At 46.0% G+C, this 24,431-nt stretch overlaps 1 protein-coding gene across 1 annotated transcript in view; it reads left to right on the top strand.

Annotated features, from left to right (window-relative positions):
- The window catches only part of nup155 (nucleoporin 155), a 129,159-nt gene that overhangs the window by 97,700 nt on the left and 7,028 nt on the right, over positions 1-24,431 (top strand). The window contains exons 23-33 of the mRNA XM_033018766.1: positions 440-631; positions 4,843-4,981; positions 5,069-5,204; positions 10,919-11,072; positions 12,045-12,149; positions 13,583-13,737; positions 15,947-16,076; positions 18,637-18,750; positions 19,461-19,581; positions 21,847-21,957; positions 22,393-22,529. Of these exons, the coding sequence (XP_032874657.1) occupies positions 440-631; positions 4,843-4,981; positions 5,069-5,204; positions 10,919-11,072; positions 12,045-12,149; positions 13,583-13,737; positions 15,947-16,076; positions 18,637-18,750; positions 19,461-19,581; positions 21,847-21,957; positions 22,393-22,529 (1,494 nt within the window). The remainder of the gene's footprint in view (positions 1-439; positions 632-4,842; positions 4,982-5,068; positions 5,205-10,918; positions 11,073-12,044; positions 12,150-13,582; positions 13,738-15,946; positions 16,077-18,636; positions 18,751-19,460; positions 19,582-21,846; positions 21,958-22,392; positions 22,530-24,431) is intronic.

Below are 24,431 nucleotides of genomic sequence, written 5' to 3'. Positions count from 1 at the left end.
TATGAACCTTGCAGAGTCTTTGGGGAGCAGCAGTAGAGCTGCACCTCACAGCACCAAAGACCTGGGTTCGATCCTGACTACGGATGCTGTCTGTGTGGAGTTTGCATGTACTCCCTGTGACGGATGTTCCGGTTTACTCCCACACCCCAAGACCTCCAAGTTTGTCGGTTAATTGGCCTCTGTAAAATGTTCCCAATGTTGATATACGAAAGTGGGATAGCATAGAACGAGTGTGAATGGGTGATTGATGGTCAGCATGCACTTGTTGGGCCGAATGGCCTGTTTCCATGCTGTATGTCTGAACCAATCCAAACTAAACTTTGAGGTTCAGCAACTGAATTCTGGTTCCACAGCTGGCGAGGCACAATTTCAAAGTGCTGTAGCGTTTCTGTGCCTGGAGAGATGGTCCCCATTGACCCTTTGTTCTTCCTTTGTGCAGGAGCTCCAGGAGCAGTTGAAATCAACTCCTTTTCGGGACTTGGTGATCCGGGGGAAGGAGTTGTGTGGGGCACTCATTACCTCACTTATAAATAGATACATAGGAGACAATGCTTCAGTCGACGCCATCAGTAAACACCTGAGAGAAACCTGCCCCATGCTGTACAGCAACGACGATGCTCTTTGCTCCAAGGTACGTGGTGGGCTCGGGGTAACGGGACATGCATGGAAGAGAGTCAGGGTCGTGGGTCAGGGTGATGATCATGGTGCTGGGAAGATCCAGTGTCAGAGGAAAGTCGCTGTACATGTTGGTTCAGTTCATTTATCATTTCCCAAAAGCTAGATCTGTGCTCTCCAAGAACGCCTCGTTCAACTGCAGAATATTACAGATGACACCATGACATGCTTGAATTGAAGAAACTGGAGGCACAGTGACATGTTGTCTGACCCTTACCCACACTCAATCCATCCATTAACAGAGTCGTAGGGAGATACAGCATGAAAACGCCCATGTGGGCCTGTAGCCAACCCATACCAGAATCCCTCTCCTCATCAAAACAACCATTGGCCGATTCCCCCCCCACTCTCAGCCAGACCATTAAAAGACCCTGTCCACAATCAGCAGAACTATTAACAGACTCCATGGCCTCAGCCCAAATGTTAATAACAATGAATAACTCACTGCTGAATACCTAGCTTCTAGACTTGAGACAGTGAGTGGCCTCTCCTCCTGGGCACCCAGCCTGGATTAACATCAGCCCTGTATTTGCCCTTTCAAGATCTGAAAGAATGTAGTGTATTTCAATGGCATCTCGTTTTTCTAGACTCAGGTGAATTAAGACCCAGTCTGCACAAATTCTTCAAAAACCTAACCTCTACCACCTCCCCATCCTCCCCAAATCAATTTGATGAACCTACAGCTGTACCTGTCTCTTTCAAATATATCCTTCCTTCGCTTGCGAGACCTGAATTGTGATCTCGCCAGGTCTGTATAATTGGAACAAGATGTTTCTTATGTTGTGCTCAAGTCTTCCTACCAATCATTTTTGCTTCCTAATTGCTTCATGTACATGAAATTATACAACATTTATATTTAAACAAAGATATCCATATCCTAAAGAACATTAGCATCTTTCAATGTCTTAACAGTCAAAAGATATTCAGCAATTTCACTTTTTCTGCAAAAGCAGATGATACAAAAGTGAGTGGTTTTGCAGATAGTGAAGATGGTTGGGAACGATTGCTGCAGGATCTGAATCGATTGGCTAGATGGGCGGAGGAATGGTTGATGAAGTTTAACACAGAGAATTGTGAGGTGTTGCATTTTGCGACGTGGAACAAGGGCAGAACCTACACAGTAAATGGTAAGCCTCTGGGTAGTGTTGTAGAGCAGAGGATCTGGGAGTACAGGTGCATGGTTCCTTGAAGGTCGAGTCGCAGGTAGATACGGTGGTCAAGAGTGTTTTATTGTCGTATGTCTGGTTTGTGGGGAGGGGGATGTGGGGGTAGGGTAGTGTGTGTGGGGAGGAGTGTGGGTGTGTGGGCGGGAGGCATGTGGGGGTAGGGGGGGTGTGGGAGGGGGGGTAGGGTGTGGGGGGGGTAGGGGGGGTGTGGGAGGGTGTGTGTGGGCTCAGCGGCTCCCGGCCCCGGCTCCGGTCGCACTCAGCGGCTCCCCCCCCAGTCCCGGCTCCGCACTCACTCAACGGCTCCCAGCCCCGACCTCACTCAGTGGCCCCGTCCCCGGCTCCTGCCGCACAGAGCGACACTCGGTCCCGGCCCTGGCCGCACTCAGCGGCTCCCGGCCCCGGCCGCACTCAATGGCTCCCGGCCCTGGCCGCACTCAACGGCTCCCAGCCCCGGCTCCAGCCTCACTCAACGCTCCCGGACCTGGCCGCACTCAACGGCTCCCGGCTCGTGGTGGTAGTGGTCTCCGCCGCCCGTGGACACAGACCCCCGTCCGGCAGCGGGGCACAGCCCCCCGTCCTCACTCCGCTCCTTCAGCTTTATTCTCGCCGCTGGTGATTGACAGCGGGTGCCGGAAGAGGAGTCGCCATCCCGGCGAATTACAGGAGAGAAGACCAATAACTTTTGTAATATTTCACCGGTCGGAACAAAACTTGGTGCACTTGCAGCACAGGAAAATGGCAAGTAAGGTGGCGAAAAGTCGTAGCGCCATCCGGTACCGTTTTTGCGCAAATGTAAAAACAACGCAAACTGGAAGAGGACAAGATGAGAGTTTTAGTTAAAGATAGATAGATGGATAGATAAGGATAAATTGATAGATAAGGATAGATGGATAGATAAGGATAGATAGATAGATCAGGATAGATAGATAGTTAGATAGATAGTCTGTCTGCCTGTCTCCCTGTCTCTTTTTTGTAGGTCAGAGCTTATTTGTTGTCGTGTTTAATAGCCTGATGGCTGAAGGGAAGAAGCTGTTCCTGAACCTGGACGTTACAGTTTTCAGGCTCCTGTACCTTCTTCCCGATGGCAATGGTGAAATGAGCGTGAGGCCACGATGGTGTGGGTCTTTGATGATGTTGGCTGCATTTTTGACACAGCGATTCCGATAAATCTCTTTGATGGTGGGGAGGTCAGAGCCAGTGATGGAAATGTTGCATTATTTTCCACTCCTGGACGTTCAAGTTGCCGAACCAGGCCATGATGCAACCAGTCAGTATGCTCTCTACTGTGCACCTGTAGAAGTTCAAAAGAATCCTCTTTGACATACCGAATCTCTGTAATCTTCTCAGCAGGTAGAGGCACTGATGTGCTTCCTTTATAATTACATCAGTGTGCTGGGTCCAGGAAAGATCTTGCACACCCAGGAATTTGATGTTTTTGACTCAAAAAGGCTTTTGGCATTTTAGCATTCATCAGTCAGAGTATTGAGTATAGAAGTTGGGAGGTCATGTTGCAGTTGTACAAGACATTGGTGAAACCGCATTTAGAATATTGTGTTCAGTTCTGGCCACCATGTTATAGGAAAGATATTGTCAAGCTTGAAAGGGTACAGAGAAGATTTACGAGGATGTTGCCAGGGCTAGAGGGTGTGAGCTATAGGGTGAGGTCATGTTGGCTGGGTCTCTATTCCATGGAGCGCAGGAGGATGAGGGGAGATCTTATAGAGGTGTACAAAATCATGAGAGGAATAGATCAGGTAGATGCACAGTCTTTTGCCCAGAGTAGGGGAATCGAGGACCAGAGGACATAGGTTCAAGGTGAAAGGGAAAAGATTTAATAGGAATCTGAGGGGTGACTTTTTCACATAAAGGGTGGTGGATGTATGGAACCAGCTGCCAGAGGAGGTAGTTGAGGCTGGGACTATCCCATTGTTTAAGAAACAGCTAGACAGGTACATGGATAGGACAGGTTTGGAGGGATATGGAGCAAGCGCAGGCAGGTGGGACTAGTGTAGCTGGGACATTGTTGGCCGGTGTGGGCGAGTTGGGCCGAAGGGCCTGTTTCCACACTGTATCACTCTGTGACTATGTTTTTACCCTGTGTTACCCTTTTGGTCTCATCCTTCACTTTACCTTTCTGTATTTCCTTGTAACTCCTGAAAGTACTTCACAATCCTCACAACCTGCATAACCATCAAGATGTGAACCATTAGCAACCCTAATCTGGTCGTCCAAATCATGGAAGTGGATTGTTTGCAGCTGGTGCCCCAGCACTGTGGCATGCATTGGTCACGGCTACCCTACTCACTGTGCCCAGTGTCTGCCTACTCCATTTTCTGTCTGTTAATTAAGACACAAAAACTGCATCTGCTGAAATCTCGAGCAATAAACAAATTGCTGGCGGTCTTTGCAGCGTAATGGACCGATAACGGCTCGGGCAGGACTCTTCAGGCTGAACCGAATCATAGTCTTCATTTTCCTGACCTGCTCACTTATCCGGCACTACATTTCTGTGTCTGTTAACTAATCCTCGCTCCTTGCCAGTTTATTAACTGTGATGCTGTATGTTCTAATTATGAAATAAAATCTGTGTGGCCTTGTATCGAAGTCCAAATGTACCCCATTTTTAGCCCTGACCCCTTCGACACCGATCATTTCTGCTTAAAATTACAACATATTTGCTGATTTCCTTTTCAGAAATCCAAGGTTCTGTACAATCTTATAATTGTTTCAATAAATGTGAGAATCTTCTCAATTTTAATGACAATCTAATTGGTCTGTGGTTCCATGTTTTCCCTGTGCCCCTTTCATAAGTGTTGAGATTACTTCTATGACCTTCCAATTTGTGGAACAGTTATGGAATATAGAGAATGTTATCAAATGCTCTGGTTGTCATCTTCCACTTTTCAAAAATATGGCAAGCAAGTCATTAAATACTGAGGAATTTATCATTCTGTAATCCTACTAATTTGTCCAATACTTTTTTGTTAATTAACACCAGGCAAATGAGCTGCTACAGAGTGCACGGCAGATTCAGAATAAAGTGGAGAAAGAGAAGGCCTTGAGAGAGTCTTTGCGACTATATCAAGAGATTGGACACCAGGTTGACCTTTCCAATGTGTGCGCACAGTTTAGACAAGGTGAGAGCCATGGGGAGGTGGACCCTTGACCGAAGCCCACAAGTGTCACAACATTTGCAATTAATTCTGTTTGGTCTGTCTTTCCAGTACGTTATTACGAAGCTGTGGCTGAACTGAGCCTGAGTGCGGCTGAAAAGAAAGATCCACAGGGACTGGGGCTTCATTATTACAAGAATGGAGAGCCTGATGAAGATCCCGTGGGACAGCAAGCCTTCCAGGAGAGGTTTGTGCAACTGCTTCATAGCGGAGATCTGTAAATATTTAACCACCAAGCTGGTGAGGACATGCCTGATCAGGAACCTGGCCCCTTGCCCTGCCCAGGCTATGAAGCCCTTACTCTCCCTGTTTCAACTCATATGCTGGGGATGGGAAGTAGGTCAGCTGGAGAAATGGTTGTGAAGGCAGAGGTTAGGTCATAAAAGTCTTATGGATACAAGAGGCATTACGGTGAGGTGAACAGGGTGGGATTGATGGTGCAAGTTGATACAGGGAGTGTTACAGACTAGGCTGATGAAACTACATACTCCAGCCTTGGAATATGCCTACAGAGATTGGGCTGAGAGAAAGACTGGACTGGCAGCTCATCGTTCCAGGGTATAGATCTCGGACATGATAGAGGGATTTAAAAAGGGTGGGGGTGCTGTATCAGTGATTAGACAGAATATCATGGCTGCACCAAGAGACAACATTTTGGAGGGCTCATTCAGTGAGGCCATATGTGTGGAACTCAGGAATAAGAAAGGAATAAGCAATCACTATGATCACAGGACTCCCAAATCCAAGGAGCAGATAGAGGAACATATGTCAGCAGGTTATGGAAACTTGTACAAGCAGCATTGTTGCAGTGATTTTAACTTCCCCAATATTGACTGGGGCTCTTTTTGTGCAGTGGGTCTAGATGGGGCAGCATTTGTTATGTGCTTCCAGGAGGGTGTGACCCAGCATGTCGATAGTATAATGAGAGAAGGGCTGTAGATACCTGGTATTGGGGAATGCATCTGGCTAGATGAGCAGTGGGGAGCATTTTGATGACAGTGACCATCATTCCATGTTTTGGGAAAATGACGATCCTTGTTTTAATGTGGTAAATTGGAGGAAGGCTATGAACCAGCACCTATGCACAGTAGATTGGAGTTGGCTGTTTGAGGCTACATGTGGAATTTGTTTTGAATCAAGCTGGTGAGTGTTCAGGACCAGCATATTCCTGAAAGATAAGAATGGCAAGGTTCAGGAATTGTGGATGACAAATCAGGTCAGTTTGGTGGAAAAAGGAAGCATGTGTAAGGAATATTGCTTACCTACGAAGATGAAAAGATGAAAATTAGCTACTGGCTATAATCTTGCATATTTACATGTAAATGTTTATTAATATGCACTGTCCCTGTTTAAAAAAATAAAAATAAATAAACAATAACAAATAAATAAATAAGTAGGGCCCTTAAAGAATATAAAGGAAGAGGGAGCATATAAACAACAAAGGTGAGTGAAATGGAGGAGGGGTATATTGATATTTTGAGGCATGTTGATATTAGTAAGTAGGTGCTTGTTAACTTGAAAAGCTTAAAGGTGGGTAAGTCCCGAGGGCCCGATGGAATCTATCCTAGAATCTTGAGGGAAGTAAGGGAGAGATTGGTAGAGCGTTGGCCGAGACACTTTAGTTTTCTTTACTCGGTATTAAAGGTAGAGGTAAAATCCATATATACAACAACTACAGCGCTGCCTTTTTGTCACATCCTCAAAAACTCAACCAGATACATAAGACATGACCTCCCAGGTATAAACCATGGTGACTATCCCTAATCAGCACTTGTCCATCTAAGTGCATGTATATCCTATCCTGCAGAATACTCTCCAGTAACTTTCCGACTACAGATGTTAAGCTCACTGGCCTGTAGTTCCCAGCCTTTTCCCTGCAGCCCTTGAATAGAGACACAAGATTTTCCTCCCTCCAGTTTTCCAGCATCTCGACTGTATTTAACGTCAACTCATAAATCACGAGAGGAACTCCTGCAATTTCCTCTCTAGTTTCCCACAGTGACCTTGGATATATCTGATCAGGCCCAGGAGATTTGTCTATCTTCATACATGTCAGGTTCTTCAGCACGTCTGCGACTAATACTGACTGCACTCAAGACACTTCCAGTGACTACTTTGATTCCCCTGTCCCCTTGTCTCTCTCCATAGTAAAAACTCAGGAGAAATACTTGTTGAAGACCTTGCCCATCTTCTGTGGCTCCACACAGAATTGACTGCTTTGATTCCTGAGGGGTCCCACTCTCTCTCTGTTTACCGTTTTTCCCTTTATGTGCTTAAAAATCCTCTTGTGATTATCCTTAATGCTATCCCCATCCCCCTTTTGCCCTTCTGCTTTCCTTTTTTAGCTTACTCCTTAGTTCCCGACACTCCTTCAGCGATACACTTAATCCTAGCTGCCTATACCTGTCCCCTGCCTCCTTCAACTTCTTGACCAAAGCCTCAATTTTTCTTGTCATCGATGCTTCCTACGTGTGCCTGCCTTGCCCTTCATTCAAACAGGAACATAGAAACATAGAAAATAGGTGCAGGAGTAGGCCATTCGGCCCTTCGAGCCTGCACCGCCATTCAATATGATCATGGCTGATCATCCAACTCAGTATCCTGTACCTGCCTTCTCTCCATACCCCCTGATCCCTTTAGCCACAAGGGCCACATCTAACTCCCTCTTAAATATAGCCAATGAACTGGCCTCAACTAGCTTATGTGGCAGAGAATTCCAGAGATTCACCACTCTCTGTGTGAAAAATGTTTTTCTCATCTCGGTCCTAAAGGATTTCCCCCTTATCCTTAAACTGTGACCCCTTGTTCTGGATTCAGAACGTGCATGTCCTGAACTTTTAAACAATATTAAAAACATCCCACTTTCTTGACATTCCTTTCCCAAGGAACAACCTACTGCAATCAACTTGGGTGAGTTCCTGTCTCATACCCTCAAAGTTGCCCTCGCCCCAATTTGGCATTTTAACACGTGGGCCTTCTCTATCCCTATCCATAACTGTCTTAAATATCATAGAAAAGTAGGGGTCACTGGTTCCAAACTGCTTATTCACGAACATTTCATCCACTTGTCCCTCTCAATTTCCCAAGACTAGATCAACCTCTCCTGTGTGGGGCCCTCAACATATTGCTGGAGGAAACTTTCCTAAATGCATTTGACAAATTCCATCTCATCTAAACATTTCACACTTTGACATTCCCAGTCAATGTTGGGAAAATTAAAATCCCCACAACGGCAACTTTATTTGACCTGCAGCTGCCTGCAAACTCCTGGCATATTTGCTCTTCTCATTCCCATGGACTATTTGGGGGTCTATAGTACACCCCCAACAAGGTGATCATCCCTTTCTTGTTCCTCAGCTCCACCCATATAGCCTCACTAGACAAACCGTCAGTAATGTCACCGTTGACCACCGCTGAAACATCCTCCATATCCATTAACACAGCCATACTTCCTCTTTTACCCTCACCTCTGTCTCTTCTGAAACACCTATACCCTGGAACATTGAGCTGCCAGTCATGCCCCTCTCTTAACTGGGTTTCCGTAATGGCCACAACGTCCCAATCGCCCGGGCCTATCCATGCCCTAAGTTCATCTGCCTTACGGCTGTGCTCAGCCCGCTTGCATTAATATACATGCAATTTAAACCAACATTCCTTCCTCGCTCCCTGCCCTTCTCCTGCCTATTCTGTCCTCAATACTTTTCATCAACATCCTCCACACCAACTTCTAAACTCTCATCTGCCTATAAGATCCCATCCCCATTGCCAATCTAGTTTAAATCCACCCATGTAGTACTAGCGAACCTGCCTGCCAGGATATTGGTCCTCCTCCAGTTTATACAAGTCACCCCTGCCCCAGAAGAGATCCCAATGGCCCAAAAATCGGAATCACTGCCCCCCCCCCCGAACCAACTCTCAGCCACACATTCAGCTCCCCTATCTTTCTATTCTTGCCCTCACTAGCACGAGGTACTGGAAGCAATCCAGAGTTAACTATCCCGGAGGTCCTGCTTTTCAGCCTTTTACCCAATTCCCAAAACTCATGTTACTGAACCTCCTTTATCTTCCTACCTATATTGTTGGTGCCAACATGCAGAATTACTTCTGGCTGCTCTCCTTCACTCTTGAGGATACCGTGCAGCTGCTCCGACACTACACACTGGCACCAGGGAGGCAGCACATCATCTTGGAGTCTTGACTGTGCATGCCTAACTATCGAGTCGCACACCACTATGGCTCTGCCTGATGTCGCTCTTCCCTGTTGAGCCTCAATGCCAAGGTTGGTGTCACAGCCCTGCTTGCTACTCAACCTTTAAGTGTCGTCTGCCCTGGCAGCTCCCAAGAAGGTGTACCTGTTTAAGAGGTCCCCCCCACTGGGGTCTCCTGCACTCCACGTTTAATTCCCTTCCTCGTGGTCACCCACCTCCTCTCTTCCTGTACCTTCAATATGACAACCTCACTGTTGGTCCTGTCCAAGACGCTTTAATTTTCCTGGATGGTCCTGAGGTCATCCAGCTGCTGCTCCAGTTCCCTAACGCGGTCCTGCAGGAGCTGCACCTGGAAACAATTCCCGCAGGTGTAGTGGTCAGAGGCACCAGCAGTTTCCTTGACTTCCCACATCTTGCAGGAGACACACTTCAACAACTTGCCTGCCATTACCACTGCAGCCAAATCAATAATTAAATAACACTCACGGAGCTGATTATTATCCTATCTGCTGTTGATAGCCTCCATGTCTCAGCCTGCTCATCGATGTCTCTTGAGCCAAAGACTCACATTTTTCAAAGACATTTGGACAGGTAGATGGATAGAAAGGTTTGGAGGGGTATGGACCAGGGTAGGCAAATGGGAAAAGCTGGATTATCATCCTGGTCTGCGTGAACGAGTTGGCCGAAGATCCTGTTTTTTGCTGTGTAGCTCCATGGCTCAATGTCTGAGTGGACAAACCAGTGTTTTTCCTTTGTTTAAGAAGGGCAGCAAAAACACATCAGAAAATTGTCTTACATCAGTTTATTCACATTTTTGTAAAGCATGGCATCATGTCATACAAACGGAGATTTTTGAGGAGGTGACAGTCGATGGAAATGTACGTGTAGGAAGGAACTGCTGATGCTGGTTTACACCGAAGATACACACAACATGCTGGAGTAACTCGGTCTGAAGAAGGGTCTCAACCCAAAATGTCACCCATTCCTTCCCTCCAGAGATGCCTGTTCCGCTGAGTTCCTCCAGCATTTTGTGTCTATCCTTCGATGGAAATGTACAGATAGGTTTAGGTTTATCATTATCGCCTCCACCTAGATATAATGAAAAACCTTATGTACTATCCAGGTAGATCGTAGCATACATGAGTGTGTAAATACATCCAAGAAATTGTGGGGAGTTGTGGATGGTGTCCAGTCCATCACCCAAACTTCACACTGCCTCGGGAAAACAACCAATGTAATCAAGGTCCACTTTCACCGTGGTCATTCCATCTGCTCACCTGTCCTGTCTTGAAAGCACGTGCCACCAGATTCAGCAACAGCTTCTTCCCTGCTGTTATTGCTGAATGGGTCCTCCCATCAGCTTTGGGGTAGTTCTGATCTTCCAACCTGCTTCAGTCCAGCCCTGGCAATTTTGATCCGAACTTTCTCTGTAACTGTGCCATTGTAATGCTGTGACACTTTATATTCTGTACTCTTTTATCTTTGCACCACCTGTTGCACTTGATACCCTGATTGTACTCGCGTGTTACTGGATAGCACACAACAAAATGTTCACTCTGTACACGTGACAATAATAAACCAACACATACAGTCGGTGTGAAGGCAGGTGGGATGGCTGGAGATTGCCTTCCTGGTCATTGCAGACAGAGAGCCGAAGCACTGTACTGTTCTACATTGTACTTGTATTTTTCAGGGTGAATTGTTACAAGTGTATCTCAGACACACTGCAGGAATTGGTAAACCAGAGCAAAGCGGCTCCACAGTCTCCCAGTGTTCCCAAACTACCAGGACCTCCAGTTCTATCATCTGATCCCAACATGCTGAGTAACGAGGAGGCCACACAGCATGTGAGTATCTGTTTTGGGTGAATCAGGTGTCTTATTGTGTGATCCTTACACACGCATTGAGGGTAGACATAAGGGTGGAGTAATTTAGCGGGACAGGCAGCATCTCTGGAGAGAGGGAGAAAGAAATAATAGTCTGAAGAAGGGTCTCGACCCGAAACGTCACTCCATCCTTTCTCTCCAGAGATGCTGCCTGGCCCGCTGAATTACCCCAGCTTTTTGTGTCTATCTTCGGCTTAAGTCAGCATCTGAAGTTCCTTCCTACATTAATTGTGGGGTCCTTCCTTGCAAGGGAGTACGTTATTCAGATACAGGTAGATCTGCTATAACTGATAGTTAGGTTACTAAGAAAATCTCATGTTACAGAAAATAGTGTTATAAAAGCAAGTGTGTCAGTGGGGGAAAAGGAAGATAGGATAAAGAGAACTTCAGTCTCAACAACAAAGATACAAGTACTGAAGGGTAGGTTTAAAACGTGAGAGAGGAGTGGAAACGCCAAGATGGTCAATGTTACATCAGTGGTCAGCGATGAATAGATGTGGAGAGGGTGGTCCAGGGAGTGGTGTGCAGATGGATTGGGAACACTGAAGATGGACAAAAGGCTCCACAGTTAGGGATGAAGGCTCCTGGCCAAAGCAGTGGGAGCAGAGGAATAGATGGTGGGAAGAGATCAGCGTCATGTCCCTCATGTTCATTGATATGGAGCTGAAGTGTGTGCTTCCAGTTGAGTAGGTGTATTGTCTGCTGGTATGTGCTGAGCTTTGAGTGCTGTTGGGGCTGCAGCCATCCAGGTGAGGAGAACGTTTTGGATCACATGCCCAGTGTGTGATGTAAATGGAGTGTGATGGGTGGTAAGAGGGGAGAATTGAAGTTGGAGTGGATTGGCAAGGACCGTGAGTTTCTCAGTATGAGGTTGGGATGTGTGTTGTGCATTCATGTGGGGCAAGGGCTTTAATCTTCTTTGCTTTCCCCTAGTTTGAACAGATGTTGAAACTTGCACAGTGCTCAACAGATGAACTTTTCAATATTGCCCTATTCAACTGGCTGATCCAGGTGGATCTGACAGACAAGCTTCTGGAGGTAAGGAACTGCAGCACTGTAGAAATTATCTGTGATAGCTCCAGACCATTGACACAGTTTGCCTTCTGCTCAGTGACCAGCCACAGTTATTTACATATGAGTGCTGCTTATGAAGAGGCCCAAGGTGCTGAATAATCCAGGCACCATTTTGATCACTCTCAGCACATTGGCCGTTATCAGTCAGAGTATTAAGTATAGAAGTTGGGCGGTCATGCTGTAGTTGTATAAGGCGTTGTTGGGGCCACATTTAGAGTATTGTGTTCAGCTTTGGTCACAGTGTTATAGGAAAAATGTTTAGTTTTAGTTTAGTTGAGAGATACAGCGTGGAAACAGGCTGTTCGGCCCTCTGCCTCCACACTGACCAGTAATCCCCACACATTAATACCATTGACAATTTTGCATTTTATACCAAGCCAATTAACCTACAAACCTGTACGTCTTTTGGAGTGCGGGAGGAAACCTAAGATCGTGGAGAAAACCCGCGCAGGTTACGGGGAGAACGTACAAACTCCGTACATACAACACCCGTAGTGAAGATGGAACCCGGGTCTCTGTCACTGTACGGCAATAGTTCCAACGCTGCACCACCACCGTTGTATCAGACTATCATATTGGTTTTCACGATCTCCCCTGGCAAGGACTCCAGGCACTCATCACTCTGTGTAAAACATTTCCTTTAAACGTTGGCTTACTCACCTTAAAGCTATGCCCTCTCATCTTTGACATTTCCACCCTGGGGGAAAACATCTGACTGTTTACCCTATCTGTGCAGCAGCAGGGATTCATCAGCTAATAGGCTGGTGAGCCCAACATCATTGGTAGAGAAATTATTAGGATAAGTTCTAAGCACCAGGATTAACCTGCACTTGGAGAGGAAAGGGTATAGTCATGAATAATCAGCATGGATTTGTCAAAGGAAGATCCTTTCTGACTACTTAAACAGGTGTCCGAAGAAGGGTCTCGACCCGAAACGTCGCCCATTCCTTCTCTCCAGAGATGCTGCGTGTCCCGCTGAGTTTCTCCAGCATTTTGTGTGTATCCCACTGCTGATCATTGCTGCTGTCTGACTGATGGGAGAGATAGCTAAGTGAGGGTATTGTGGGCACAACAGTGGGTGGGGAGGAGAAACACTAATATATTTCCAAAATGTTTCAGCTACAAGAAGAGATTGTTTTCTCTGAAATGAAGGACATTGAAGGGAGCCTGGTTATGCAACATTATTGGACTTTTGATAGATAGGATTTTGTATTGAGATGATGTCTAGGGGGGGATGCGGTTAGTGAGGTACAGAGGGAAGGAAAATGCATTGAGCTACGTATCAGTTTTGTGTGGCTGTTCTGGGAAGCTGGGACTAATCTTTGTACTGTGGTCTGGATGGGCAGCAAGAGGGCGGCTCCATGCTCAGTGTTTGTCACCACTCTGTTTCTACGCAGGTCAATTCTCCATATCTGGAGCCATATTTAGTTCGGATGGCAAAGCACGATCAGAACAGAGTTCGCTATATGGATTTATTGTGGAGATATTATGAGAAAAACAGGAATTTCAGCAACGCTGCGCGGATCCTGGCTCGCCTTGCAGACATGCACAGGTAAAGGATGAGGGAATAGTCTATTGACAAAGCTCTGTCTGTTCACATTGTAATATCACTGTTCCTTCAAGACTCATTGTAACTGTACCTATCTCCACATTATGCCCCCCCCCCCTCCCCTCCTTCAGAACTGTACTCTTCTAACATCTTCTAACATCCCAACAGTGTATGGATAATGGTGAAGGTTATCAAACAATACAGCAGCAGCGTATAATAGTTGAAAATATTGGCAGAGAAATGGCAGGATAACATAGAAAATAGGTGCAGGAGGAGGCCATTCGGCCCTTCGAGCCTGCACCGCCATTCATTGTGATCATAGCTGATCGTCCCCAATCAATAACCCGTGCCTGCCTTCTCCCCATATCCTTTGATTCACTAGCCCCTAGAGGTCTATCTAACTCTCTTAAATCCATCCAGTGACTTGGCCTCCACTGGGGATAGGCCAGCACTGGTTTCCCTGGCGTGAAGGAGGGGGAGAAGTGACACGATAGAGGTCGATAAAATTATGAGAGGCACAGATAGGGAAGATAATCAGTCAGTTTGCTATTGGAGGGGTGTCTAAAACTAGAGGGTTTAAGGTGACGGAGGAGATTTAAAGGGAATCTGAAGGGTACATTTTGTCACACAGAGTTGTTGGTATCAGGAACTAACTGCTAGAAGATGTGGTGGAGGCAGGAATAGTGGCGCCATGTTAGAGACATCGGGACATGTACCAGGGGAATGTGGAATCAATGTGGCCATGTGGGATTCATATAGTTAGGATGATGGTCAACACAGACTCGATGGGTTGAAGGGTCTGTTTCAATGCTGAGCAACTGGATGGCTCTATGAGCCAGACTAGGTAGAGCAGAAATTGGGGGGAGGAACATTCTTACAACTGGTATTGTAATATACAGAGGAACTATGCAAAATAATACAGATCATTCCATGATGAAAAGTTGGGATGGGCCAATTTGAATGAAATGAGAGCAGTTCTGGGCTGGGTAATTCGGAATCAGAGCTTGCTAGGCAAAATCATATTTTAGTCTAGTTTATTGTCATGTGCAAAGTTGTCCACAATCTACAGATATTGGATAAAGAGAATAACATTGAGTTGAAGACACAGTTCAGTAAAGTCTGATTAAAGACAATCTGAGGGTGTGCAATGAGGTAGCTGGTAGCTCAGGACCGCTCTCTACTTGGTGATAGGATGGTTCAGTTGCCCGATAACAGCTGGGAAGAAACTGTCCCTGAATCTGGAGGTGTGTGTTTTGCCTCTTGCCTGATGGGAAGAGGAAGTGCAGGGGTGAAACTTGTCCTTGATTATGCTGCTGGCCTTGCCAAGGCAGCATGGGGGTGTAAATAGAGTCAATGGAAGGGGGGTTGGTGTGTGTGATGGTCTGGGCTGCGTCCACAACGTTTTGGGTTGAGACCCTTCTTCAAACTGTGAGTCAGGGGAAAGGGAAACTATCTATGTTCAGTTTAAACCAGCATCTGCAGTTCCTTCCTACACATCTCTGGTATCTACCTGGCAAGCTGCAGTTTTAAAACAAATGGTCAATGCACCTCTCATTCTTTTAAACTCGGTAAAGGCGTATTTTCTCATCACACATGCCAGCTGTTCCAAGTGACTGAATGTGTAGGAAGGAACTGCAGACACTGCTCCACACCAAAGATAGACACAAAATGTTCGAGTAACTCAGTGGGACAGACAGCATCTCTGGTGAGAAGTTGGGTGAAGTTTCAGGTCGTGACGTCTGAAGAAGAGTGTTGACCCGAAACGTCACCCCATTCCTCCTCTCCAGAGGTGCTGCTTGTCCCGCTGAGTTACTCCCGCTTTTTGTGTCTATCCAAGTGACTGAATATTCATTGTGATTTCACAGTACCATTCTGCTGAATGTGAGTGGGTGCTCAGCCGATTGTTGGGGACAGTTGGTTTTGGTTTATTATTGTTGCACAAAGAGTGTGCAGTGAAATGTTTGGCTTTGCATGCTATCCACATAGATCAGATATACCATATAATCAGTTCAAACTCAAGTACAATAGATAGAGCAAAGGGGAAGATACTGAGTGAAGAATATAGTTGTCACCTTGGATATTGATGAACGGATGTGTTCAGGACAATCTGGTTATCTCATGATGATGTTTAGCTAAAGTAGTTTTATTTCATGGGATGCAGTGTGATTTGTTCAAGGCCCTAACCTGTGGTTCTGTTTTTTGTATAAACCAGCTCCGAAATCTCATTGCAACAGAGGATCGAGTACATATCTCGAGCCATCCTTAGTGCGAAAAGCTCCACAGCAACATCATCCCAGGCTGCTGATGGCGAGTTCCTGCATGAACTGGAGGAGAAAATGGAGGTGAGAAAATCTGTTGTGGAGTTGCCCACCTATTCCATCATGCTGGTCCATGCAAATTGTTGTTGCCCATGCTAAACCAGTATCTATCGGCGTTCCTATCCAAATACCTGCCCAAATGCAATTTAAACACTGTAACTGCGTTTGCCCCTGTGGCAACTTGTTCAGTATAGTGGCGATCACTTATGTGAAAACGTTGCCCCTCGTATCTACTTTAGATTTTGCCTCTCCCACCTTCAACATAGGTCATGACTCCTCCAAATCAGACTGTGGACAGTCAGTTTCCCTCCACTAACACACTTCACATTACGTCAAGCAGTCCTTGTTCCACTGGCACCATCAACTCTATCTCTGCTACATTGAGGACTGCATCAGGGCTGCCTCCTGCACCGATGCAGAACTTGTTAAAATTTGCTTAAACAGCCGAAAATAGACTGTCGCCACATGGTGGCGGGGTGACGCCTGAATTGTTGTGAGCCGTCTCCTCAAGTGTCATTACTTATTTCTTGTCGCCGTTGGATTTTGAAATGTTCAAAACCTTTTGGCGACAGTGGGCTTGACATTGCCAGTCTTCCCCTGTCGTAGGTGCTGTCGTAGGTTGACGCCAGGTGACGTTGGTCGTCGCCGGGTCATGACCTCGGTGAATTCCATTGGCGACAACCTACGTCATCCTCCATCAACTGGCAACAGTTCCGGCTTCAAGAGAAGTATTCAGTTGTCTTCATTTGTCGCCAACAGGGTTGTGGCTTGTTGTATCCACTAGGCGGGTGAGCCGGGCCTTTCTGGTGGGTTCCCAGTCCATGGCGCGGGTCCGTCGATCGGCGGCGGACCTACCGGGTGGGTCCTCCGTCCACAGCGGGCGAGTCCCTGGTCTCCGGCAGGCAGGCCCAGGCAGTGGGCGAGCTGGACGGCCAAGGCAGATTTTTTACTGAACACTCGCGCTCGGTCTGCTGAGGCTTACTGGATCTCCCAGTTGCTAACCATTTTAACTTCTCTTCCCATTCCCACACTGACCTCTCTGTCATGGGCTGCCTCCATTGCCAAAGGCCACACGCAAACTGGAGGAACAGCATTTCGTATTCCACTTGAGCAGCTTACAACCCAACGTTATGAACACTGAAACATCTATCGTCATCTCACACCTTTGTTTTCATCTCTGGTCTTTATCCAACCATCTGCTATCCAAGACCCTCTCACCTGCTTCCACCTATCACTTGGCAGGCTTTGCCTGTCCTCCTCTCAGCTTTCTTTTCCCCTCTCCCTCTGCCCCCCCCCCCCCCCCCCCCCACCACATTCAGTCTGAAGAAGGCCCAATGCCACCTATCCATGTCCTCCAGAGATGCTGCCTGACCTGCTGAGTTACTCCAGCATTATGTGTATTTTCTTTGGTTTACAGTTCTATCCGTCGTCCTCTGGAGCATCAAAGGCTGAGGGGAATTTGTATAAAACCAAACGAGGCATGGATATTGTAGATAGTTCGAATCATTCCCAGTGGAAATGTCAAATAAGGGCATAGCTTTGAGGTATAAGGAAGTATGTATAAATGAGGTGTGCAGGGTTTTTTTATCCCTATAAATGAGAATAAGTAAAACACCGGCACTCACATAGGCTTTCCAAAACGTGATCTCCTCCCCATCATCCGACGTGATGAAAGGTATCTGTAAAGTTAACCCCATTCATTAAGTTGACCCCATTCATTAAATTTACCCCATACATAAAGATAACCCCATTCATAAAGTAACCCCATTCATAAAGTAACCCCATTCATAAAGTAACCCCATTCATAAAATAACCCCATTCATAAAGTAACCCCATTCATAAGGCTAACCCCATTCATAAAGTGAACTTTAATATAAATTTAACCCCATTAACTATAAATTTAACCCCATTAACTGTAACGTTAACCCCATTAACTGTAAAGTTAACCCCATTATTCTCTCCACTGATGTTGCATCATCTACAAAATGCCAAGCATTCGACTTCAGGTCTCCAGCAACTCCAGCTAACATTAGCTAACGTGATACTTTTGCCTCCTGATTTCATTCATCGTTTTTCCTTTGTGTCTCCTCAACATAGATAAGTTTAATTCTTAAGTCTTCACAACCAATTGGTTCATTCGGTCTTTCTCAGTCTCCACCCTATCAGAGACATGTCCTTAATTCTCTCCCCATCCCCATCTCTGCAGTTTAGGACAATTATTCTCTGACTTTGCCAACTTTTAATTTAAGATCTTCAATGGGAAAGATTAACTCAAATTATTTTTCCACAGCCACTGTTTTACAGCTTTGTTTTTCCACCCACATCTCCAGCATCTAAGGGTTTTGTTTTCCAAGAGCCTTGACGTAATGCAGAAGCACCATCTTTCATAGTGGTGGCCCTCTCTTGGTGCATTGCTCTCTTCAGCATTGCACAAGATGTATCACATGAGTTTGCATCGCCACAACCTTTTGGCTCGAGTCACGGTGCTCTCACGCCTGAGCTCTTGGTGACTGCATCTGTTTATTCCCACTACAGTGTCATTTCATCAAAAGATGTTTTCTTCTCCTCTTCCATTGCCTACCAGGTAGCCAGGATACAGCTCCAGATCCAGGATACGCTTGCACGCAATTACTCCCAGCACCCCTCTGTGCAGGAGGCCATCTCTCAGCTTGACTCAGAGCTCATGGACATCACCAAGGTCAGCACAGCGGGAAGGGCCTGCATTTCACGGGAAATTAATATAGGATAGCTTAGAAATGTCGAGCTTACATAAGGAAGATAGACACAAATGCTGGAGTAACTCAGCGGGACAGGCAGCATCTCTGGAGAGAAGGAATGGGTGACGGTTCGGGTCAAGACCCTTCCTCGTGACTGAGAGTCAGGGGAGCGGGAGACCCACAGAGATAAGGAAGTGTAAGGTGTGAAAACAAGACATCAAAAGAGATGTGGATCAAGAAAAATGTAGAATCGATCATTTTTAGCCAGAAGAAGGTGACAATGAAGCATACAGAGAAAACATTTAATCAGGGGAACAGTCAGATTGGTCTGAGAACTAGGAAGGGGGAGGAATGGAGAGAGGGAAAGCAAGTGCTACGTGAAGTTAGAGAAGTCAATATTCATACAGCTGGGGTGTAAGATGCCCAGTTCTAAGGTGTGAGAATTGGAAAAGGAAGTGAGATTTGATTTTCGTTTCAAAGCATTAAATGTTCTCCAGAATATGGTGCCTGAAAAAATTATGAAATCAGATGGAATAACGTTCCAAAATGAGTTGGATAAATGCTGGAAGAAGAAAATTGAAGGGCTATGAGGAAAGGGAGGGCTAAGTGGGTCAGCTCTTCAGCTGAAGGCATAGTGAGGTGAATCGCTGTGACCTTTGTTGTTGTATAACACTGACATTCTTTTCTGCAGTTGTATGGAGAGTTTGCAGATCACTTCCGTCTCTCTGAGTGTAAACTGGCCATCATACATTGTGCAGGACACTCGGACACCATCCTCGTGCAGGCACTCTGGCAAGAAATTATAGAGAAAGGTGAGTGTGGATAATGTGTATAAAATCATGAGGGGAATAGATAGGGTGAATGCACAGTCTTTTACCCGGAGTAGGGCAATCAAGACACAGGAGACAAAGGTTTAAGGTGAGAGGGGAAAGATTTAATAGGAACCTAATGGGCAACTTTTTCCACAAGCGGGTGGTAGGTATAGAACAAAGAATAGTACTGAAGAACAGGCTCTTTGGTCCATAAAGTCTTTGCTGAACATGATCCAAGGACCATCTCTTATCTATCCACATAATCTATATACATAATCCACATCTCCCCATTCCCTGCATATCCATTTGCCTATCCAAAGCTGCTGAAATGCCACTATCCCATCTGCCTCAACCACCAACCTTGGCAGGGCGTTCCACGCACTGTCTACTCTCTGTTTAAGGAAGAAGCTGCCAGGGAAGGTAGTTGAGGCAGCTACTATAACAACATTTAATGGACATTTGGACAGGTACATGGATAGGAAAGGCTTTGGAGGGTATTGGCCAATTGTGGACAGGTGGGACTAGCTGAGATGAGGCATTTTGGTCGGCATGGACAAGTTGAGCCAAAGGGACTGTTTCTGTGTTTTATGACTCCCAGGTCTTTCTCATGTCGGGCCATTTACATATTGAGAAAATGCTCCTGGTAAACTATACCCTGACGCTAATCTGAATGCAATCCAAGCCCCAAACACCATGGCAGTCACAGTCCATATTTAGAAAGGTCAAATCTGCCACTATTACAGCCACTATTACAATTATTTGTAATCTCCTAATTTGCTAATTCTCACTAACAACTTGCGCCCCGATAGCACAACCCCATCAAAGTGCTCAACTTTTTATTTCTCAGTTGGATTTCGTATAGCATCACTCAATAATCCAGCAGGAATATCCCCTCTGGGTACTTTGTAATGATTTCCCTAATCGAAAGCACACTTCCTCTCTTTCTTCACCATCATCCCTTCTGTAGCATTTTACCCCAGAACACTAGAACTGCCAGTCCTAGTGTGTAAGAAAGAACTGCAGATGCTGGTTTAAATCGAAGGTAGACACAAAATGCTGGAGTAACTCAGCGTGGCACAGGGGACTTGAATGTTGTAGCTATTACAGAAACACGGCTGAGGGAGGACTAGAACTGGGAGACACAAAATGCTGGAGTAACTCAGCATTTCTAGAGCAACGGAATGGGCGACGTTTTGGGTCGAGACCCTTCTTCAGACCCGAATCAGATCTGAAGAAGAAGTCTCGACCCGAAACGTCTCTCCAGAGATGCTGCCTCACCCGCTGAGTTACTCCAGCATTTTGTGTCTCCCAGTTCCAGTCCTCCTTCAGCCATGTTTCTGTAATAGCTATAACATTCAAGTCCCCTGTGCCAATCTTCGACAAGTTCATCTGCCTTAACTGTCAGGCCTCTTGCATTTAAATAAATAGTTCAATCTATCAATTTTCCCTTGCTTCCTGTCAAACAAACATTGACTACAAACCATTTATTGGGATATATATCAGAACTCCAGGAGAAATTTGTTACTCAGTAATACCAGCTACAAGTTATCTGTACTCAAGGAGAAAATACCTGCCATTATTAACCAAGACTGACTGCTGTTTGATTATAAAATCATGAGGTTTTCCATGTTATTACTCGAACCGGGCTGTTGCCCACACTGTGTAATAATCTAGCTTGCGGTTGGGGGATATTGCAACTGGGCAGTAACCCTGGTCTTGTCAGTGATCCAGTGAATGGATAAAAGATCTGTCTCAGGGCAGAGGTTTCCTCCTCCTTCCTCAGCCTCCATTTCTCAAAAGAAGACAGCCTTTCTAGGGAGCAGAGTGATGTAACGGGTAAAGATGCTGCCTCTTAATACCAGAGACCCGTGTTCAATCCTGACCTCGGGTGCTGTCTGCATGAAGTTTGTTCGTTCTACCTGTGACCACGTGGGTTTCTCTGGTTCCTCCGGTTTCCCACCCACATCCCAAAGATGTGTGAGTCTGTTAATTGGTTTCTGTAAATTGCCTTTAGTGTGTAGGGAGTGGATGAGAAAGTCGGATAACATAGAACTACTGTGAACGGGTGTTTGGTGGTCAGCGTGGACCCAGTGGGCTGAAGGGCCTGTTTCTATATTGTATCTTTGAAACGAACAAACCAAATCTCTCCTCGTAACCAAGATGCTTGGTATTCGGCACCAGCTTGATGAATCCCTTTACAGTTCCTCAAATGTAATCGCATCCTTCCCCTCTGCACACTTTCTGCTACCATTGATGTTTTTCCAGAGTTGGGTGACAGCAGGTTGATGAGTTCCATGGATCGGATGCAGACGCTGAGCATGAAGCTTGTGTCTCTGGGAAAGGTTTATGCTGGGACACCACGCTATTTCCCACTTGGTAAGTACAGGTTCATGATTCTGGGTGAGTTCTGTGATTGAATGTTGGGGAGGGAAGGGAAGAGAGTAGTGGCAGCACTTTGCAACTGCTGTAGGAAGCAGATCATGTTCCAATCTCTCCAAAGACACTGTGTGTGGCTCTTGCAGTTGGACATGAAACACGCACACACACACATGCGCGCGTGCACACACACACACACACACACACACACACACACACACACACACACACACACACACACACACACACACACACACACACACACACACACACACACACACACACACACCTGGGGCTATGAGTGAGGAGTAGGAAGCTCTGGTGGTCTGGAGGCAGGGTATGGTGTGGAGTCATCTCGATGCGTATTAGACTAGTGGTAGGGTGTGACGTGGAGTCATCTCGATGGGTATTTATTTGACTATCTTGTCTTTGCAGAGTTCCTGGTGCAGTATCTGGAACAGCAATCGTGTGTGCTAACCTGGGACATTGGCTTTGTGACCTACACAATGCAGGAAATAGGAATATCCTTACCGAGACTGCTGGAGGTCTACACACAACTCTTCAAGACAAGGGTACGAGCCGTGGAATATGCACGTTTGGCTGTGTGTGTGCATACGTGCGTGTGTGCTGCAGGCATTAGGATTAGGGGGGTGTGTGTGTGTGTGGGTGCATATACTGTTCATCTGTATAAATGATTTGGGTGACAATATAATCAACATTAGTAAATTTGCTGATGACACTAAACTTGATGGCATGTGAACAGTGAGGGTGGCAATCTGGATCAAGTGGGCTAGTGTGCCGAGGAATGGCAGCTGGAGTTTAATTCAGCTTTGACTTGCCAAAATGTAGTACCAGTGCACAATTGGCATAGTCAATGGTAGGGCCCTGGAGAGTGTGGTAGAGCAGAGAGACAGGAAAACAGCTACTCAGTTACTTGGGTATGGCAACACAGATAGTTACAGATGGCATTTGGCATGCTTTCTTTCAAAGGTAAAAGTATTGAGTACATGGCATTTGGACAGGTACAGTGCCCGCCATAATGTTTGGGACAAAGACCCATCATTTGTGTAAGAAAGAACTGCAGATGCTGGACCCATCATTTATTTATTTGCCTCTGTACTCCACAATTTGAGATTTGTAATAGAAAAAAATCACATGTGGTTAAAGTGTACATTGTCAGATTTTAATAAAGGCCATTTTTATACATTTTAGTTTCACCATGTAGAAATTACAGCAGTGTTTATACATAGTCCCCCCAATTCAGGACACCATAATGTTTGGGACACAGCGATGTCATGTAAATGTTTAGTATTTTGTTGCATATCCTTTGCATGCAATGACTACTTGAAGTCTGTGATTCATGGACATCACCAGTTGCTGGGTGTCTTCTCTGGTGATGCTCTGCCAGGCCTGTATTGCAGCCATCTTTAGCCTATGCTTGTTTTGGGGGCTAGTCCATGCTCAATTGGATTCAGATTGAGTGATTGACTTGGCCACTCAAGAATTGACCATTTTTTAGCTTTGAAACACTCCTTTGTTGCTTCAGCAGTATGTTTGGGATCATTGACTTGCTGTAGAATGAACTGCCGGCCAATGAGTTTTGAGACATTTGCTTGAACTTGAGCAGATAGGATGTGGACACTTCTGAATTCATTATGTACTACCATCAGCAGTTGTATCATCAATGAAGATAAGTGAGCCAGTACCTTCAGCAGCCATACATGCCCAGGCCATAATACCTTGGCCCCATTCTCTTCTCCCTGTATATGCTCCCCTTAGGCCAAGTCATTGAAAGGCACGGCATTTCCTTCCATTGCTACACAGACGATACACAACTCTATCTCCCCCTGAAGCCCAAAAACCAATCTAATCTGTTTAACCTTACCCACTGCCTCGAGGATATAAAGTGCTGGATGGCCCAGAACTTCCTCCAACTAAACGAGAGTAAGTCTGAGGTCATCCTTCTCGGCCCCTCGGACTCAATTAAAATGATAGCAGGCAGCCTTGGAAGCCTTACCCCACTACTCAAACCTCACGTCAAAAACCTTGGCGTGATATTGGACTCAGCATTGAAATTTGACAAACAAGTCAATGCTGTGGTAAAAGCTAGCTTCTTTCAGCTTCGGACGATAGCTAAAATAAAACAATTCCTCCACTTTGATGACCTCGAAAAGATCATCCACATATTTATCTCCTCCCGCCTAGATTACTGCAACTCTCTTTACACTGGCATCAGCCAATCTTCCCTGTCCCGCCTGCAACTGGTCCAAAACGCCGCAGCGAGACTCCTGACGGGCACCCGAAAAAGGGACCACATCACCCCGATCCTGGCCTCTCTCCACTGGCTTCCTGTGCGGTTCCGTATACATTTCAAGACCCTCCTCTATGTCTACAAAGCCCTCAATGGGTTTGCCCCCTCCTACATTAAAAGTCTTCTCACCCACCACTCCAGGTCCCTCAGATCGGCCGACTTG

Source organism: Amblyraja radiata, chromosome 3 (genome assembly GCF_010909765.2).
Source record: "Amblyraja radiata isolate CabotCenter1 chromosome 3, sAmbRad1.1.pri, whole genome shotgun sequence".
In the NCBI taxonomy this organism is placed as follows: domain Eukaryota; kingdom Metazoa; phylum Chordata; class Chondrichthyes; order Rajiformes; family Rajidae; genus Amblyraja; species Amblyraja radiata.
Note: the sequence above shows the minus strand (reverse complement) of the source record. Positions and strands in the feature narration are given on the sequence as shown.